At 41.4% G+C, this 20,653-nt stretch overlaps 1 protein-coding gene across 5 annotated transcripts in view; it reads right to left on the bottom strand.

Moving 5' to 3' along the window:
- Positions 1–20,653, bottom strand: part of LOC122539772 (protein AF-10-like) — a 185,326-nt gene that overhangs the window by 138,196 nt on the left and 26,477 nt on the right. For 3 of the 5 annotated variants that reach the window (XM_043674818.2, XM_043674817.2, XM_043674821.2), the window contains exons 6-7: positions 19,196–19,289; positions 11,755–11,859 (exon numbers count right to left, since the gene is read on the bottom strand). In XM_043674818.2, coding sequence (XP_043530753.2) covers positions 11,755–11,859; positions 19,196–19,289 — 199 coding nt within the window. The remainder of the gene's footprint in view (positions 1–11,754; positions 11,860–19,195; positions 19,290–20,653) is intronic. The other 2 variants (XM_043674820.2, XM_087977764.1) reach the window with 1 other exon arrangement.

The following is a 20,653-nucleotide window of genomic DNA, read 5'->3' as shown; positions in this document are numbered from 1 at the left end:
TACACAGACGAAATAAAAATCTAACACAAATAGAATTTATTTCTTTTAATATTTATTCCTCCATGGGATCTGAGCATCAGAAATTGCAGCTTGTCCCTATGTGTTCCAGAGAAGGTGGTGGGAAGTGGACCATCTGCTTGAACCTAAGGTGTGTGTGTGCACGCGCGCTGTAGGGCCACCATAATGTTGTTGGGAAGGGAATTCCAGGATTTTAACACAGCCACACTGAAGGGACAGAGTTATATTTCCAAGATAATGTGAGACTTGGAGGGGAACCCATACATCTGTGCTCGTCCTTCCACGTATCTCAGGTTTGGGTGGAAGCAGTTTTGGCAAGTTGGTGCAATGCACTTTATAGATGTTGCACATTACAAATATTGTGCATCAGGAGAGGAGGGAATGCATGTTTATGTTGGTGAATGGGATACCAATCAAGTGCAGAACTGAACTATATCAAACATTCTCTTGTTAGAGCTGCACTCAACCAGGCAAGTGCATGCCATTCCAGCACACTCTCAAGTTGTATGTCATAGATGGTGGGCAAGCTTTGAGGGGTCAGGAGGCAAGTCCCCAAACACTACATCCACAGTATTTCAGTTGCTAGTCCAGTTAAGGTGTTGATCAATTATGACCTCCTGGGATATGGTGGTGGGCAGGTTTCAGCAATGGTGATGCTGTTGAATGTCAAAGAGAGATGGTTCTCTTTTAAAATTGGGTCATGACCTGATGCTTACGTAGTGTGAACATTAATTGCCAATTATCAACTTAGACATGAATGCTATCTGGGTGCTGCTCCAGATGCCATACCTAGGAGATGCCGGTGTTGGACTGGGGTGTACAAAGTTAAAAATCACACAATACCAGGTTATAGTCCAACAGGTTTAATTGGAAGCACAGTAGTTTTGGAAGCTCGTGTGCTTCCAATTAAACCTGTTGGACTATAACCTGGTGTTGTGTGATTTTTAACTATGATATGCTAGTGACGGTTTTTCCAAGGAGCTCTCTCAGTTTATAGGGAGTATTGTTTGAAATATATTGTAATCTAGCCTTTACTCACTTACAAAGAATTAATTTTAAAAATGGGGCTTGTAACAAGCACTATACTCCTCCCCTGCAAATATGTCTGCTCTTTGCTGTTCTCAAAGTATCACAGACTCACTTTTTATTCCAAGTTGATTTCCAATTTCATAGACTTATGGACATCTCGACAATATTCTGGACTACACCAGGAGATGAAGTACAATCCTTGCTGCTCTTTGATTAAATAATTCTTGATTATCAGTCTTTCCTCATCCACCAATATTTCACAAGAATTAAAATCAAATATCTTTGAAGGTATAGAATAGTCTCCACCATTTTCCTCCTGGGCTGCACACAGCAGTGTCTTGGTGATTAGACTTTAAATCCTGGAGACTTCAGAGCAATCCTCAGGGGCTGCCAACCCCACCTGCACATCACTGACAACGCCATCCTCCTTCAGTACAATGTGTCAAATAAGATCATGCCTTTTGGTCCTGGATCTGATCCAAAAACATTCAATTCATAAGGAACGCTGACTGAGTAATGCTGTGGGCAAAACTCTGCATTCCAGACACCTCTTTTAACAAAATAATTGTAATTTGATGAAAATAGTGGCTCATCATTGTTGACAAGGCGATATGTTTGGACAGAAACTGGGTAGGTGAACATGTGTCCGAGGGGTTTGTAGGGAGAAAGGAAAGAATTCACTAAGAGGGTGACATTTTTTTAAAAAAAGATACTAGGTCAACAGTCCCCACTTCGTTTCACTGGTTTACTACACCTGAAATTTAACAAGTGCAAAAACTCATGGAATTTTAAGCACAAGTCACATCTCACACAATTAGACTTTCCACCATCTCTAAAACTACTTTTTTAAAATATTGCCCCGGAATCCTGTCTCACTTACGACCCCCTCCCCCCTCCCCCAATATAAAAAGGATGACAAAATTCTGCTATTTGGAATGGAGATCTTCAAATTTGGCAGTCAGTCAAGTTGCAAAACATTTCAAGCATCAAAAATATATAACTTACTAAGTAACCTTACAGGTACACCAATGAAACTGGTAGCTTTGTTTTAAAACAGTGGATGAACTGGACACTTTCTAAAAGTGTTCCTTTTTTGATATAAACTTATATTCAGCTGTTTCATTAAAGTAACACCCGGTTACATTGTTAATTATGTCAAAGAATATTTTCATGAAAGATTAAAAAATAAATAATTATGTTCTATTATGTTGTTGGATTGTATGGAATAGGATTTTGCAAGTTCTGTTTGAATAGAAAGTTGAATCACAGTTTCACTCAGGCAAAAATACAGCATTTCAAGCACAATTTGTCGGTTTTCCTAGATTGTCTAAAGATGAAACTCTATCCTGGTAAGTTTCCCTCCCAGTACAATTTCAACAAAGCCAAAACCCTTCACTGAGATACCAGTTACATTTTAAAATCAGCTCGAGTACGAATTTCATTTGAAAAGAAAACTGTTTTCATCTGTCACATGCTTCATTTTCATTTACCGTGACAAATATCCCTTCAATGTGGTCACGCTGCTCATGACTGTTTGAAGTTGCCTTTATGATGTGGCACATGACATGAAATAAACAAGGCAAGAGACACGGAGATGAAAGCTTTGGGCTGCAAAGTCAGCACACATCAAGAGGGTCTGCTTTCAGAAGAAAAATACTCGCCGCACATTGCCAGGAGCTGTACTAGGTTTGATACACTGTGCCTGGATCAATGGACTCAGGACCAATCTAAAGCATGCGTCTATAACCTACATAATTTCCCACTGTTCCCCCACCCCTCCAACACCCACAACCTGACCCCCAACCTCATCCACCCACAACCTGACCCCCAACCTCATCCATCCACAACCTCCCCTCCCCACCTCATCCACCCACAACCTCCCCCATCTCATCCACCCACACAACCTCCTCCCCACCTCACCACATACAAGCTCCTCCCCCTCAACCACATACAACCACCCGCAACCTGCACCACCCCCAACCCAAGCTAATTTTGTCCCCTCCTCTTAAGGCTCCAAAACTTCGGAAAGCACAGTTGTACCCAAAGGCTGCTGGAAATGCGAAGCTCATTCATTCACCAGCTTAATGATGCTGGATCAGCTGACAATTTCAGGACCAAAATCAATAGATTTTTACATTTAATGGATTATGGATCAAAGGAGGCCTAATCAATACAACGTGTAATAATATTTATCTAATTAAGAAGGCAAACCATACTCAAATATGCTGAGCAGCCTCCTCCTGTTGTTTTCCTATAAAAGGAACACAACTATCAGAACTTTGTTATACCTTGCCCAAGTGGCTCTGAGTACGTGTGCTGAAAACGACAGTGTTAGGAATTACAACAAGTGTAAGTATTGACATTTATTTGATGCAAAATGTTACAACTACTGTTTGCAACTTCATCCAGGTTCTGTATATTCAAAAAAAAAAAGGGCTTTGACAACTTTCTCCTCCAAACAAATCAGTTCCACATAAATGACATGTTCAACCACTGAGCCAGTGTAAAAACACTTAGTAAAAAAGGAAAATTAACTACTTCTCTCCCTAACATTGGTGTGCCAGACTATACCATTTACAACAGCTTGCTTTAACTACAATGCAACGTACCAAGGATCTTCAATGGTGTGTTATAGAATAAATTTACACTGAGCCACATAGAATTATTAATACAAACAATCAAAAGTTTGGCTAAAGAGTTAGGCTTTAATGGGCACCTTAAAGGAAGACGGAGCAATGAAGAGGACAGAGAGATTTAGCAATATACCCCCAGACAATATACCTCCGGCAGCCAAAGACACTGTAGGAACAAAAAAAATTGAGAACACTCAAGCAGCTGGAAGCTTTGGATTGCAGTTACTTGTAAGGTTGCAGAAGAATAGAGAGAGGGGAACAGGGCTGTGGGCAAGATTTTTAAAAAAGCTTGAAATTCAAGTGTGGTGGATATCAAGCTGAATTAAATCAATAATGTCGACAAGATGAGTAGGACTTAGTGCTAATCAGGTAGATTTATCAAGGCCTACAGCACAGAAAAAGACCCTTCTGCCCATCAAATCTGTGCCAATCAAAAAGAATGATCTTACTATTCTAATCCCATTTTCTATCATTTGGCCCATAGTCTTGTATACTTGACTTTCCAAGTGCAAATCTTACATACTTCTTAAATGTTATGAGGATTTCTGCTTCTAATACCTTTAGAAGTTGTCAGTTCCAGATTCCCACCACCCTCTGGGTGAAACATTCCTCACATTCCCCTAAAACTTTCTGCCCTTTACCTTAAATCTATGCCCCCACCCCCAAACACTGATCTCTCCACCACCTACCTGTCTATGCTGTCTAGGCCCCTCAATTTTATACATCTGAATAAATCCAAAGAAATGTGGTTGACACTTAATTGCCCTGTGGGCAATTTGGGATGGGCAATAAATACTGGGCTGACCAGGGACATTCACATCCTGTGAATGAATTTGAAAAAAGTCCACCTGCCCCCATTCCCCCAAAGTCAGCTTCCTCCATGGAAATCAACCCCAGTCGTTCTGATCTCACTTCATAAATAAACTCTCCAGCTCAGGCAACATTCTGGTAAATCTCTTTGATATTCACCCAGTGCAGTCGCTCCCCCATTGTAATCTCTTCCATCAGGCAGAAGATACAAAAGCTTAAATATGTGTGCCAACAGGTTCAAGAACAGCTTCTTCCCTTCTGTCATTAGACTTCTAAATGCATCTCTCAGATTTCAAATCTAATATTGATCTTGCTTTTTGAGCACCTTCTTTGCAGTCGTAACCTTGGAATTCTCGCTTAGCTCAATCACCCTATGATCTGTGTCTTTGCATGTTATGGTCTGCTGTACTGCACGCAAAACAAAACTTTTCACTGTACTTAGGTACAATAATAAATCAAATCACATCCCTCCTAATATTGCCATTTGGATACAGAACTGGCTCAAAGGTAGAAGACAGAGGGTGATGGTGGTGGAGGGTTGTTTTTCAGATTGGAGCCTGTGACCTGTGGAGTGCCACATGATCAGTGCTGGGTCCACTACTTTTCGTCATTCATATCCAAAATAATTTGGATATGAACACAGGAGGTATAGTTTGTAAATTTGCAGATGACACTAAAAGTGGAAGTGTAGTGGACAGCGAAGAAGGTTACCTTAGAGTACAACGGGATCTTGATCAGATGGGCCAATGGGCCGAGGGGTGGCAGATGGAGTTTAATTTAGGTAAATGTGAGGTGCTGCATTTTGGGAAAGCAAATCTTAGCAGGACTTATACACTTAATGGTAAGGTTCTGGGGAGTGTTGCTGAACAAAGAGACCTTGGAGCGCAGGTTCATAGCTCCTTGAAAGTGGAGTCTCAGATAAATAGGATAGTGAAGGTGGTGTTTGGTATGCTTTCCTTTTTTGGTCAAGTATTGACTATAGGAGTTGAGAGGCCATGTTTCAGCTGTACAGGACATTGGTTAGGCTACTGTTGGAATGTTGTGTGCAATTCTGGTCTCTTTCCTATCAGAAGGATGTTGTGAAACTTGAAAGGGTTCAGAAAAGATTTACAAGGATGTTGTGAGGTTTAGAGGATTTGAGCTATAGAGAGAGGTTGAATAGGCTGGAGCTGCTTTCCTTGTACTGTCGAAGGCGGAGGGGTGACCTTATAGAGGTTTATAAAATCACAAGGGGCATGGATAGAGTAAATAGACAAAGTCTTTTCCCTGGGTTGGGGGGAGTCCAGAACTTTAGGGCATAGGTTTAGGGTGAGAGGGGAAAGATACAAAAGAGACCTAAGGGGCAACTTTTTCACGCAAAGGGTGGTGAGTATGTGGTATGAGCTTCCAAAGGAAGTGGTGGCAGCTGGTACAACTGCAACATTTAAGAGGCATTTGGATGGGTATATGAATAGGAAGGGTTTAGAGCAATATGGGCCGGTTGCTGGCAAATGGGACTAGATTAGATTAGGATATCTGGTTGGCATGGATGAGTTGGACTGAAGGGTGTGTTTCCATGCTGTACATCTCTATGACTCTATGTGGATTCCAGAACAGACCGCAGTTACAGTACTGTGTGCAAACCATCATTCTATACAGTTTCAGGTACAATCAACAGAAGTCTGATCAAGCCAAAAATAAGAGGAGTTTTAGAGGTTTTGTACCCCCAAAAATGCCCGAATTCGGATTTCAGCAGCAGATAGGACAGGACTGATAATGTGACAATACTGGATTTCCGAGATGTAAACTACAGTGAATTAATCTATACATACTGATGATAAAATGCATCGGTTGTGAGGCAGAGCTTTTAAAAGTTAAACAATGGAGAAATCTATACATTTATGTTGAGAACATGTAGATGAGCATCACAACTACTGACTTCAGATTTAACTTTGGCTTAAACCACAGATTGCTTTACCACTCCATTGAACTTTGCATTATTCTTGTGTTCATTTCTAGGGGCTGTGGATGTATATTAGGATTTGGTCCTCTAACATCTCTAAACTAAAAAGTTACCTTTCATTGGTACTATTAAATCTGCTGAGTTATGCCTCAGAGCTTCATAACATGAGAGTCTGAGCTGGCTGGGTGAAGCATCAAGTTCAAAACAGGCACAGTCATGCTGTCAGCTGAAGTGGAGGGAGTCTTAGGCTGGTGTGTGGGAAGTTATCTATGGAATTAAGAGGTTTGACAGTTTGGAACAGTGATTGCACAAGCCTAAATGACTAAGGGAACTGCTGAGCAGATGCCAGAGACAACATCAATGGAAGTTTCACAACATATGTTGGGAGTGTGGTGCTGGAAAAGCACAGTTAGTCAGGCAGCAGAAGCAGGAGGCATAAACCCTTCATCAGGAATGAGAGCCTAATCCTGATGAAGTGTTTATTCCCAAAACATCGATTCTCCTGCTCCTTGGATGCTGCCTGACCTGCTGTGCTTTTCCAACACCACACTTTCAACTCTGATCTCCAGTCCTCACTTTATCCTAGTTTCATTACATATTTTTAGGCACACTCTATGCAGGTATGAATTCTATTTCCTTTCCCTCGTCTCTGGATGCATTGATGCACGGTGAGGCTCCATGGGCACCAGGCATCCACGTCCCGTCCACACCGTGCAGGAGCCCGGACCCGTATCCACGGTCGTCCGCGCCGTACACACACACACACACACACACACGCACACACGCACACACACCAATTCCCTTCACAAAGCCTGAATCTGCCTCCACCACAGATACTGCCTTCTGGATCCTAACTACACACTGGGTAAAAAGGGTGTTTTCCTCAAATTATCGTTACTTCTTTTGCTAATTATTTTAAATCCCTTCCTCTGGTTTTCAATCCTTCCATTAAAAGTAGATGTTCCTTCTCATTTACGTTGACCATATTCAAAGATTTTCAGTACCTCTGTTGAATCTCCTTTCAATCTTGCCTTCTCCAAGGAGAACAATTCCAACTTCTCCATCCAATCTTCCTAACACATTCTTGGAACCATTCTGGTGCATCTTTTCTGCTCCCTATCTGATACCTCCACATCCTTCCTAAGCCCTTCACATCGTTACGGTAGGATAATGAAGAAGGCATTTGATACGCTTGCCTTTACGGGTCAGTGCATTGAGTATAGAATTTGGGAAGGCACGTTACAGCTGTACAGGACACTAGTTAGGCCACTTTTGGAATACTACGTTCAGTTCTGCTCTCCCTCCTATAGGAAGGATGCTGTGAAACATGAAAGGGTTCAGAAAAGGTTTAAGGATGCTGCCAGGGTTGGAGAGTTTGAGCTCTCAGGAGAGGCTGAAAAGGCTGGGACTGTTTTCCTTGGAGCGGAGGTGGCTGAGGAGTGACCTTATAGAGGTTTATAAAAATCAGGAAGGGCATGGATAGAGTGAATGGACAAGGTCTTTTTCCCGGGGTGGGGAGTACAAACCTAGAGAACGTAGGTTTAAAGATGAGAGGGGAAAGAATTAGAAGGGACCTAACAGGCAACTCTTTCATGCAGAGGGTGGTGCGTGCATGGAATGAGCTGCCAGACATTTTTGTGGAGGCTGGTACAATTACAACGTTAAAAAGGCATCTGAATGGATATATGAATAGGAAGGATTTAGAGGGATATGGGCGAAATGCTGCCAAATGGGACTAGATTAATTTAGGATATCTGGTTGGCATGGACAAGTTGGACCAAAGAGTCAGTTTCTGTGCTGGACAGCTCTATAACATGTGGTGGCCAGAACAGGACTACTCCAATTAAGGCTGAAGCAGCATTTGTATAGGTTTATCATAACTTCATTGCTTTTACATCATCTATCCCTATTTATAAATCCCACAATCCTCTATCAGGGTCAGATGGCCTCAGAGCATGTTCAAAGGGCTAAATGTCCTGCACTTGCTCCTATTTTTCTACGTATTATTATCCACTCTCTTTGCAGGCAATATGAACGGAATCTTCTTAACCTTAGATTCCAATGTCATGTTCCTTCCAGCGTCTTCCTATTCCCTACCATCTCAGGCCCACTAACTCAGACAAGAACCAAATTTAAGATCTTTCTGGTCCATAATGGATGAGTTACACTCTCTACAGCCTAAATAACAACTAAGCCGAGTGCACTCTCACGATACCATTGATGTCGTGCCATGAAGAGTAGACCATTTCTCAACAGCTGAATGCAATCTACAGGGGAAGGATGGGCACCAACTGCACTACTTCACAGAGGTGCAACTAATGAAAGCAGGTTCATTCTGAAGAGCTCAACCCGCTTGCAAAAGTACAATCACAAAGAAAATAAATTGCGTCACCTCTCTCCTACATCCTCCCTAAGAATCTGTCAAGGTTATAAATAATGACAGGCATAAAACTGAAAAATATTGAAACTGAGACACACCCTCCTTAATTCACAGCTGCCTTTGTAAAAACAAACTAGGTTATTTGTGTGCACACCGGACCAATGCCTGAAGTTTAGAGAACCATAAAGCTTGCAGAGTTTCCTTGTGAATAATTATTGTCGAACAGACCCTTAAATAAAATTTTAAAAATTAATTTTGCTCTTTTAAATGCTGCAAGATCTAAACATTTTAACTCCTGACTGGTCATAAGCCATATTCATCAAGATGAGAAAGGCTTCCAGACTAGTGGTAGTTTCAAGGCACATAGCCAATGCTTTCAGTGTGCTTTTGGACTGAAGTGAAAAGGAAGCATATATGTTGTTGCTGGAGGGCGCACCTCCACTGGAGCAGATACAAGAATTAAAGGGCGCACCTTTAATGGAGTAAAAACATTTCTGTGTATGCTTTGGAATGCTGTTATCAGACAAAACCGGACTCTGAGCCATCAGGAAATATCAGGGCATGCGGCCAAGAGTATAGTCAAAGAAGAAGGTTTTAAGAAGTGTCTTCAAAAGGCATGGTGGGGGTAGAAGCTGAGAGGTTTATGAAGGAAGTTTGAGCTGAGGGCAGAGTAGCAGGCTCAGACAACTGAAGGATGGAGTGCGAATCACAGAGAGAAAAAAAAAATCAGGGATTGAATGAAATTAGGGATGCTCCAGAAGCCAGAACCAGAAGTGTCCCAAGATCTTAGAGGGTTGTCAGGCTTGCTGCGGTTACAGGAATAGGATGAGATCAATCGATTGAGGAATCTGAAAACTAGGATGAACTTCTCTTTCTCTTTCAGGATTCAGCCATTCTGACACCTCATGCATTTAACAGAATAACTGAGTCAATAATTCAGCATTAATCCACCTTCAGAGCTCTGTATTTAAGTAAATTATTGGAAACATAACACTGTCCACCAATAGCAAACAAAACCAAACACACATTCTCAGTAAATCCTGGACTACCACAGAGACAAGGGCACTCAGTGACAGGTAAATAGGCCATTTCAATCAACCCACTACAAAGCATCATAAATAAGACAATATCAATGCAAAATAAGGAAGATTATATACATCAACTGATCAAAATTGCAATGAAGATCATCAATACAATAATCACAATCTATAAAATGGCAACAACATATATCATAAATCCATCAATTGCTGATATAAAACCAGTGATGACCACCAATACCATCACCATATCAAAATCACCAGCTTTTATTTCAGCAATTCATTAGCTCCAATTCTTCTCTGAGCCTGCACCCCGACCCAAGCACAGAGTGGTTTCTAGAGCCCCAGATCCTGCTTAATGTGTCCAGATATACCCCACCCTTGGCCCATCCCAGGTCCTGTTATCACTCATACAACCTGTATTAAACTGTAGTCCCCAACAATTGCAGCACCAACACATTGTTTAGACAGACTTGAATGAGCGCAATGTCAAAAACAGAAAGAATTCTCCGCTTGGACGGGTTCTAATAACACCAGACCATCCAAATATAATCGTACAGAGTAGGAAGCAAAGCTGGAAATTATCCATAAACAGCTGGAGCTGATGGTAGAATGGTTTAAGACCAAGGCTAAATAGTTAAAACCCAACAACATTGATTAATCTGAAGATACATTTTCTGAAGACTAGATTATATTCACTCTGCACTTAAAGGCTGGTTTCATTTCATATTGATAATTATTATAAGATATTGTCAGATTTATGCCAATTATAAAATGAGGCATGCTCTTCACATAATTGAGGATATTCACAGTGAAACAATTAACAGTTGGTCGTGACACTCAGCATGCATTATTCAATCTAGCAGGTCTCTGTGGAATTGTTCACAGGTGAGCTAGGTTCTAGAACATGGCATGGTTTAATTGCCAGCTTCAGCTGATCTTTGGAGGGCACAGCTAAGGTAACTCCACTGAAGTCAGGTAAATACCAATATCTGTATCTCTTTTCCAATTCCAAAGATCAGTGAGCTTTTGGAACTAAATATATAGTCCCTGGTTATCACAAAATGACTCCAATCTTTGTTTTCCCAAATCTCTTTTTGGTTTGCCTTGGAAACATTTTATGACAGAAATGTATTACAAGCAAAAGACCACAGGAATAGACAAACAGATTGGGAAGCCTGCACCCAATGTGACTCTGCTGGTACAATAATGCAAAATTTCAAAGTGTTACTTCTAAAACATACCAACTCTGAAGTGGGCCAAAACCCGTATTCAAAAAAGAAGCAAATCACAACTGGATATGAAATGTGAATGAACCAAGTGGCGTTTTGAAAATATTTTCTTAAAAGATCAGCAGCAGCAAAAAGCCTTGTGTTATCCAGAGGCCACGTCAATTGATAGCGATATGACTGTGTCCATGAATGAACAGGTTGATTAAACATTGACAGATTCACACATTGTGTGTATCACTTCTGCCTTGTTTGTGTGGGGGGGATCCGCTAACAATGTAAATCAACAAAATCAAAGTGAGACATTAACACTTTTCCCCAGGACACAAATAGAAACCCAAATAGGAAATCATGATGCTGAAATAGTCAATCTGCCATTATCTTTCTTTTCAATGTTCTCTCCTGAAGACATGAGCCCTAACAATGGGTATAGGATGGGGAGGAGTAAAGTGATTCTAGTTGGTTCTAATCTTACTCTCACCCAAAGTTCCCTCAACACATAATTTCCAAATACAGTCGCTTAGTAAGTTACTGCAAGCATTTTCAGTTCACAATGTCCATACCTCAAGTTGCTCTCAATTTTACAACGGAGATAACACTGCTGACCACAAAAACTGCCCTCCAACCTTCACTGGATCTGCTCTAATATAAAGGTTAATACAAGATTTACACAAACCTTCCTCTGTTTGTCATACAGGGAGCTCAGTTTATCTTGAGAATGGGATGACGAATCACTGAGGCCTTGGTCATAGGCAGTGCTAGCCGAATGCCGACATTTCTTCTGCAGAAGTCAAAAAGTTCAAAGTTAAAGAGAAACCAAGTCCTTTTGTTTTTAAGAAAAAAAATCAAAAAAACAAAATGAGATATGGCAAACTGCTTTACTGAAGTTATTTTTGGAAGAAAACAACTTGTTCTCATTTGGATAGTGATTTCTGCTGAGGTTCAGTTCCATGGACACCGGCCACACTGGAAGATTTGACAGGTTGGGTTTTCATCATGTCACCATGCTTAAAGTCAGCTGTTTGAAGTTTCATCTGGTCCTCACTTCAGGCTCATATCTGCGCTTGGTCACAAATGGTGGGGGGGCACAAATTCTGACTGCTCTCAAAAACCAATTTTAGCACCCAAACCCCCAACCCTGGCTCCCAGCAATGAACTTTAACATAGGCCAGACCTTCAACCAGTCACCCTTTCACTCCATATGCCTTTGTTACACTGTCCAAAATGGAGCTCTTACTTTCGGTAGTAATGGGTTGCCTGCCAGGTAGTGACCAAGTGCAGGGTACACTTATGATGCTGAGAGAAAAAAAAGAAAGAGGTATGGCAATAGTGTAGTATCACTTCAGCTTGGAGCTGCAACGGAGTCTTTCACAGTAGGAACAGACATGACGAAAGGCTGAAGCCAGGGGTACCTCAATCTTCAGTAACAATGCTAAATGTCAGTAACAGAGTCCACGGAACACCTGTGATCACTGAAACAAAAGTAGTCTCAGATGGGCCAAGTGGTCCTTTTCTGCAAGTTCCCCCAAATCCTCTACACCTCAAAGTTCTCAAAGATCAACCAATGCTAAGCCTCACAGGCAGGCTACAGGAGCAGGCAAAACCATCAGTTTTAAAACATCATGTGTAGAGTTATCAAATCAAGCATCACAGAAGGGAATCCTTTCAAATCATCATTGGGAGGATCATCCAATCAGTCCCTCACCAAGAAACAGAATGACTTCTGCAGCAACATGAACAATGTTCAGCTGATCAAAAGCAAGGTCAGCTGTCTCTCAAGTGGATGTGAAAGATATGATACAGTCAAAATTATGATCCCAGTAATCCCCCTGGAGTTCCTGACTGATATTTGCTCCTCAGCCAACATCTAAAAAGTATTGCTCAGGACAAAAAAAAACACTTTCCCTTGTAACCATCAGGATAATTTGCAAGATTACCCATGTAAAGCAAAATCAACCTTCTTATTGTATGAATAAAGTGTATTGATTGATTGGCAAATGGACTCTGATTGGTGGAGACATTGCCAAGAAGAATGCAACAACTTAGATGATGACTGATGATTAATTGCCAAACTTTCTTTAAATTTAAGCCAAGCAGGTTGACAATGATGGCTCTATGATACGAACCAAAGAATGCTGCCAACAGGTTTATTGAAATAAGTGAAATGGAAGTATGTGTTCTCTCGGTCTGCCCCAAAGGTAGCCCTAGGTATTAATTATTGAGTTTCCAGTAAATGCACCAATACACCACACTGCAAACCTTCCTGACAATCTTAAATTGCTTGTCAATGTAATTCATAGCACACTCGAGACTATTTAGCAAATGCTGAAATTGCAGTATCTCATCTGACATTGGAGAGAGTGTCATTTAAGTTTTACAAGTATGGGTTGGTTGGCTAAGGTCAGTATATTGTTTACTGAAAACAGCTGAAGTAATGTGCTGTTCGAGACACCCCACCAGGCTTTCAGACATACAACCTATATAGCTAGCCTCACTCCAGAATGAAATTCAGAGTACATTACTTATTTGTGTGTGTCTTTTTGATTTCGTGGAAACATCTTGTTAGTAGCAAATGCCCCTCATGTCTCTATTGGATAGAAATGAAATATATACAGTTGGCTTCACTTGGTGTTCAAACATTTGAGATACCTTACTCTTCCAGGGTAATCAGTGGTGAACTGGGAATTTTCGGGTCTTCAAGTAATGGCCAGAGGTACAGTCACAAGTTTACATGACAAATATTGAGAAATAACCTTAATCAGGTTAGACATTATCTGCAAGACTTTGATGCCCCAATTTCAGCATCAAGCTTGCACAGTGAACACATGGCTTCAGCCCTATTTACAAGGCTCCTGTTAAGGCCAATCATACAGCACGGGGAATTGTGCGAATCCCAACGCATATACTGGTCAGGTTTGCAATACACCATTATAAAAACAATCTGATTGATTGCTGAACTAGAACATCGAGAAAAATGAGCCTATTCGATTGTTCCATTTCAAATTGAATGTGAGCACAGGATGGAACTCATGAAGATAAACAAGGAAAGTCTAAACATAATAAATGTATCAATTACATATCAGAAATATGCAATGGGTAGCATGTAAGGTACCAACCCACTGAAAGCACACTCCTCATGAATCCAATAAAGAAGTTTGCAAGAGCTGAGCTGATTGGGGATTCCATTTATTTGGACAGACACAATGTCATTAAATCTGAACTCAACTGCGCGGGTTACTGAGCTCATATGTTTAATGAATCCTAATTCTCTCAATGGTGGGGGTCTGGATTGCCACGTTACAGTGCTATAGTGCAGATGGCAATGGCTTCTTTGAGTGGTATACTGATGAACTGACTAATAATGTTGCATGAGCACATAGACACTGCATTGTTATTGATATGGAAATCCTATATGGCCTTAAGGATGCGATGGAATGATTTAGCGTGTATGTAGCTAGCTTTCTCAAAAAGGATTCATAAAGTCAGGAAGTATGGGACACAGGGAGATTTGGCTATCTGGATTCAGAATTGGTTGGCTGACAGAAGGCAGAGAGTGGTTCTAGATGGAAAGTATTCTGCCTAGAGGTCAGTGATGAGTGGGGTCCCACAGGGCTCTGTTCTTGGGCCTCTGCTCTTTGTAGTTTTTATAAATGACTTGGATGAGGAGGTTGAGGGGTGGGTTAGTAAATTTTCAGATGACACAAAGGTTGAAGGTGCCGTTGATAGTATCGAGGGCTATTGCAGGCTGCAGCGCGACAAAGACAGGATGCAGAGCTGGGCTGAGAAATGGCAAATGGAGTTCAAACTGGATAAATGCGAAGTGATGCATTTTGGAAGGTCGAACTCGAATGCTGAATATAGGATTAAAGACAGGATTCTTGGCAGTGTGGAGGAACAGAGGGATCGGAGTGTGCAAGTATATAGATCCTTCAAAGTTGCCACCCAAGTGGATAGAGTTGTTAAGAAAGCATATGGTGTTTTGGCTTTCATTAACAGGGGGATCGAGTTTAAGAGCCGTGGAGTTTTGTTACAGCTCTACAAGTCCCTGGTGAGACCACACTTGGAATATTGTGTCCAGTTCTAATCACCCCACTATAGGAAAGATACAGAGGCTTTGGAGAGGGTGCAAAGAAGGTTTACCAGGATGCTGCCTGGACTGGAGGGCTTCCCTTATGAAGGAAGGTTGAATAAGCTTGGACTTTTCTCTCTGGAGAGGAGGAAGAGAGGAGACCTGATCGAGGTATACAAGATAATGAGTGGAATAGATAGAGTCAATAGCCAGAGACTTTTCCCCAGGGCAGGATTAACTGGTACGAGGGGTCATAGTTTTAAGATATTAGGAGAAAGGTATAGAGGGGATGTCAGAGGTAGGTTCTTTACACAGAGAGTTGAGAATATGTGGAATGCATTGCCAGCGGTGGTGGTGGAGGCAGAGTCATTAGGGACATTAAAGCAACTGCTGGACATGCACATGGATAGCAGTGAGTTGAGGGGTGCGCAGGTTAAGTTCTTATATTTTACATTAGGATTAAAACTCTGCACAACATCGTGGGCCTAGGGGCCTGTTCTGTGCTGTACTTTTCTATGTTCTATGATTTGTGGTAATTCATGAATTCATTTGGCCAGTTCACGAATGCAGATACAATCATAGCATAAGACAGCGCAAAGGGATATCACCTGTATGACGTTGCACCCATAATTAGGCATAAACAGTGAGCTATGAAGACAAATCCTGTCATACGTATCATCCAGCAGCTTACAAAAGTCCAGCAAACAAGAAAATGAATCTCATTATCACATTATGGAGCTTGCTGTTCACAAATTGGTTGCTACATTTCTTAAATAACAGCAGAGACTGCACTTTGAAATGTGCTTCAATGGCTAGAAAGCACTTTACAACATCTGGGTTCAACCTTGAACTGCAGCAAAAGATTATTCCCAGGAATTCTGTCCCAGATAAGCGGAAAAGTCCTATTTTTTTTCCAATCACCTTTTTTCCAATGATCCTATTCCAATTTCAAGAACAGCAGGGCTAAGATTTGTCTGATAAAGCAACTGAGCACTTACAGCAAGATTGATAAGGGGACCATTAAATAAACAAAACAGCCACCAAGAACCAAGAGGATCTCAGGACTGATCACTACCAAGGTCTGAAGTCTTGGTGTTTCCAATATAAAATGATGAGGCGTGAAAATGTACAGATCAGCCAAAGTCCCAGCCTCTTGACACCATACAGCAATCACTGTTGAATATATCCCTGGAAATTTGGAGAGTATTAGGTTGTCAGGGACTAACCCGTTGGTACCCAGACAGGCTCAGACAGGAACATAAAAAAGTTAAATAGAGGCAATTTTCTAGGAATGATACAGTACAGAGAGATTATAACCAAAAGCAAAGGCTAAACAGGCACAAGCACCTTCCTTCTCAAAAAGAAAGGTAGCCTAATCAATGTTATTAGAATGTTGAAAGGGTGGCTTTGATAAGTCAGAGATAGAGAAGATGATTCCACTGTTGGTAAAGACCAGAATCAAAGAGATCATAAATATATGATAATTGCCAATAAATCCAAATCAGGAGAAACATTTATTTGCCCAAAAGAAATCAGAATGTGGAACACGCTACCACAAAGGAGGTTGAGGCAAGGAGCATAGTACATTTAAAGGGAAGCTTAGGGGAAGAAACAAGTTGAAGGAACACACTGATAGGATATCATAAAAGCAGGCAGGGGGAGCATAAACACAGCTATCAGGCAACATGGACTCTTACTGTCCTCCTCATTTAACATCATTCTGTTTAACAATTGCCAAGTGTACCAAACATCAAGTCAAATTAGCAGAGAGAGAGCAAAAAATAAGTGAATGAAAACAAATAATAAAAATAATGATGCATTTTAAACATAAAATGTTTTGGTTCGTATGTTGTTAATTGACCTGAAAAGCTTTGTTGCTGCAGTTATGTTGAACTTTCTGCATCTGTGCTACAGGCCTCTTAACACTCCAGCCATCTGGTACTCAGTACGAAGTGAATAGGAAATGGTTTGGCATTTTGGAATTCAAAGATAGCAAATGGACTCAAATACAAGCTTCAAGAGAATAAACAGGTTCCACTGCAGATGGTGGAATATGGCAGTCATTAGTCTCAAGGCAGCCACATCTTCCAGCTGATACTTTGAAAAACACTTCCACATACATGCTCAAGTCACTTTCCTGTTCTGATTTCAAAACTCCTCCGTTCAAGTCATACATTCATCAGTCTGCCCTGCAGCAAGCAACTGGTTCACTCATTGCATAGGGACCCTTTAATAGTCATGATTCAGCTCAGACACCAGTTACATTGCCCAAGAAGGTTCACTCCCTGATCGGGACTGTGTCAGCTTGATAGAGATATGACTGCCCCACGAGAGGAAGAAGTCAAGATTCTCAGTCTGCATTGCCATTCTGTGATCAATGCTGCAGAGTGTCAGGGAGTGCAGAAGGGGAATAGAAGAAAATACCATCAACTTGTTATATCTCCCCATAGAGCTTAATATACATCCGACACTCAATCTCTCATCTTTTACCTTCCCTTATATGTAAAGACCAACAATATATTACATCATTGGGAGCTTCACAGAACCTCCATTCCACACAGGAATCAACCTTTCCATGACCCAAAAAGTGTGATCTGTTGACAGACCACAGACTGCCAGAGGCCAGGGAACCACCCTCTGCCTCCTCTCACTAGGCTGATTTATAGTCCAATCTGTCAAACTGCCCTGGGCCCTTTCTTAAAACTCCTCTCCATCTCTCCCTCATCTTATAAAATTCACCTTACCTCTTCGGCCAAGCTAAGACAACACCTTCTCTAATATCTCCTTCATTGACTTTGTGTCATTCTATCATTCAGCTTCTGAGAAAAGTCTCAGGGCATTTTATTACAGAAAATATTCTATAAAGCAGCAACTTGTATTTATGTAGCACTTTTAACATGTAAAATGCATCATCACTGTGTTTCACATAACTGTTACCAAAAAATAAATTGATGTCAAGCCAAATCAGGAGATATTAGGGCAGAGGTCCAACAGTATGGTCAAAGCTGTAGGCTTTCACCACTGGCTTGAAGACGGGTAAAGTAGGAACAGTTGAGGGGAGACATTGCAGATCTTAGAATTGAGACAACAGAGGGCATATTTGTTAATAAAATCATGGATGCTCAAGTGTTCAGACTAGCTGGACAGATCTTGGGGTGAGAGGAGATCACAGCTTTAGGAAGCAAGAGGCCATGAAGTAATTTAAAATCAAAGGATGAGAGTTTTAAAATAGTCAATTCTTAACTAAAGTTGACAGCGTTGTGCTGGAAAAGCACAGCAGGTCAGGCAGCATCTGACGAGCAAGAGGGGTGAAGGGCTTATGCCTGAAACGTCGATTCTCCTGCTCCTCAGATGCTACCTGACCTGCTGTGCTTTTCCAGCGACACACTCTCGACTCTGATCTCCAGCATCTGCAGTAGTCACTTTCGCCTATTTCTTAACTAAAGCCAACAGATCAGTGAGCACATGAGTGCCAGGGAAACAGGAGTGTAAGTTAGCTCATGTGTAGCAGAGCTCTGGATGACGTCAATTTTATTTAAGTGATTTTCAGTTAAGTTTTCTACAGGACTCAGTGCCACTGCAATAAGGACAGATGCACACACAGAACAGTAAATCACTGTCAGGTCAGTGTAGGAGGATAACCAAACAATGTCAATCTGTTCCAAAATGTTCTTCCAATGGTTTACACAGTGAAGAACCAATCTAAATAGGTCAAGCCTATATCTCAACAAAGGGCTAGTGCAAAGCAGGGTGAGCTTAATAGATATCAATATCCCTCAGTCTGGGATAAGGGAAATAACTGGGGCAGTATTCTCATTCTCAATTGCTATCCAGTGAACTTTGACAGTAGTGTGCTTCTTGGCAGAGGAGTCAGGATCAGGTTTGGCTGCAAAGGACTCAAATCCCTTGGTAATACTTGTGGCCAATTTTGGAAAATGCTTGGGGAACCTACAGCAGCTAACAGCCAAATCTTCAAGGGATGAGGGGGTCAGGGAGACAGCTGGGGAAAGAAAAATAAACTTCCAGTTGAATTATTAAACTGACTTACCACTTTGTTGAAATGGTACTTGCAGTAACCACAGTATTTCACGTTATCGATTTCCGAGCCCTGTTCTTCACACAAGAGGCCAGCCATCTGAGCGCTGAGGAAAACACAACAGACATCAGTTATAGGGCCAGTATCCAGAACCACCAAACCAATGAACATCCCAGGGCCAGCTGGCTTCATTGCAGCTCCCTGGCCAACATCAGGGCAGTGCTGGTTGCTGAGGAACACTCCTTAAAAATGAATTTGTCATGTGGCCTCGCAAGTGAGTGACCCCATTTTTAAGTCACCCTTTTCTGCCTGTATGTCCCAAGGATGTCTTAAGATGGTGAAAAGAAATGGAGGAGAATCAGGGCAGGTGCTGGGAGGCAAAGTGAAAGGTGGAGGTTTGGACGATGAAATAGAAATGGGAAGGAATTCAAATAACAGGATGAATTCTTAGGAGATGGAGGGAAAGAAGAGGCTGATGTGGAGAGAAATCCTAACTCAGAAGAGCAGCGAGCCAAATCAAATCACCAGCTATAGTAAGACATCTGAAAGCCCAGGGGGACAGTACATTAGGTCACAGAGCAGTAAATGGATCAATCAGTAAATCTAGACAGTAAGATATTGCTTTGCCAATAATGTTCAGTTACCTGTCAGGCTTTGCTTCAAACACAAGTACCTTGGGGATATATTTCTACCATGAAGACACTATATAAATGCATGTTGTTGTTGAATCTGGTATCATCGTCAAGTAGGTGATGACAAGTTTATGAACTCTTACTGAAATGTACACATTAACACTTTGAATGCTAACACCTTAAAAGGAAAAAGAGATTCTTCCTGAGGTTCCAATTCAAGGTCCAACAGAAATTCACAGCATGATGCTCAAGAGAAATTGATCAGGCAATCTGATTGTGAACCCAAACTTCCCACAACAGGGTGATACTGCACTCACTCACTCTTCATGGAGTGGATCGAGGTTCAATGGTTCAATGTGAGCACCTGCGATCGTGATGCGGTAAGACGAGTGAATTTAGTGTTGGAGAACACAACATGTTCCAGTATGCCCATGTCAGATAAGGAGTTAAATTCCCCAACACTGTGCCTCAGCATTGAACTCAGTGCAGCATTCCCAAATGTTATAATTTCCTGCACTGGTCAAGCGACTGACATCATTAATTCATTGCTGAATCAAGCACAGTTCTGTGCTGTGAGCCAAGAAAGGGAGAGAGTCAAAACTATTCCAAATTCATTTCATTTTTAAAATTCTGGCATGGGATTTGGGTGCTGCTGACAACCCCAACATCTGCTGTCAATCACTAATCGCCCCTGAATGAAATGGCTTACTAGGCTATTTAAAGCATAGTTAAGAGTCAATCACACTTCTGGAGGGTCTGGAGTCACACACAGGCAAGAGCAACCAAAGTCAGCAGATTTCGTTCCCCTAAGAACCAGACTTCTCATAATAATCGAAAG

Source organism: Chiloscyllium plagiosum, unplaced genomic scaffold (genome assembly GCF_037043375.1).
Source record: "Chiloscyllium plagiosum isolate Xiang-an unplaced genomic scaffold, Cpla_swu_hap1 HiC_scaffold_32, whole genome shotgun sequence".
In the NCBI taxonomy this organism is placed as follows: domain Eukaryota; kingdom Metazoa; phylum Chordata; class Chondrichthyes; order Orectolobiformes; family Hemiscylliidae; genus Chiloscyllium; species Chiloscyllium plagiosum.
This window is presented reverse-complemented; position numbering and strand designations above follow the sequence as displayed.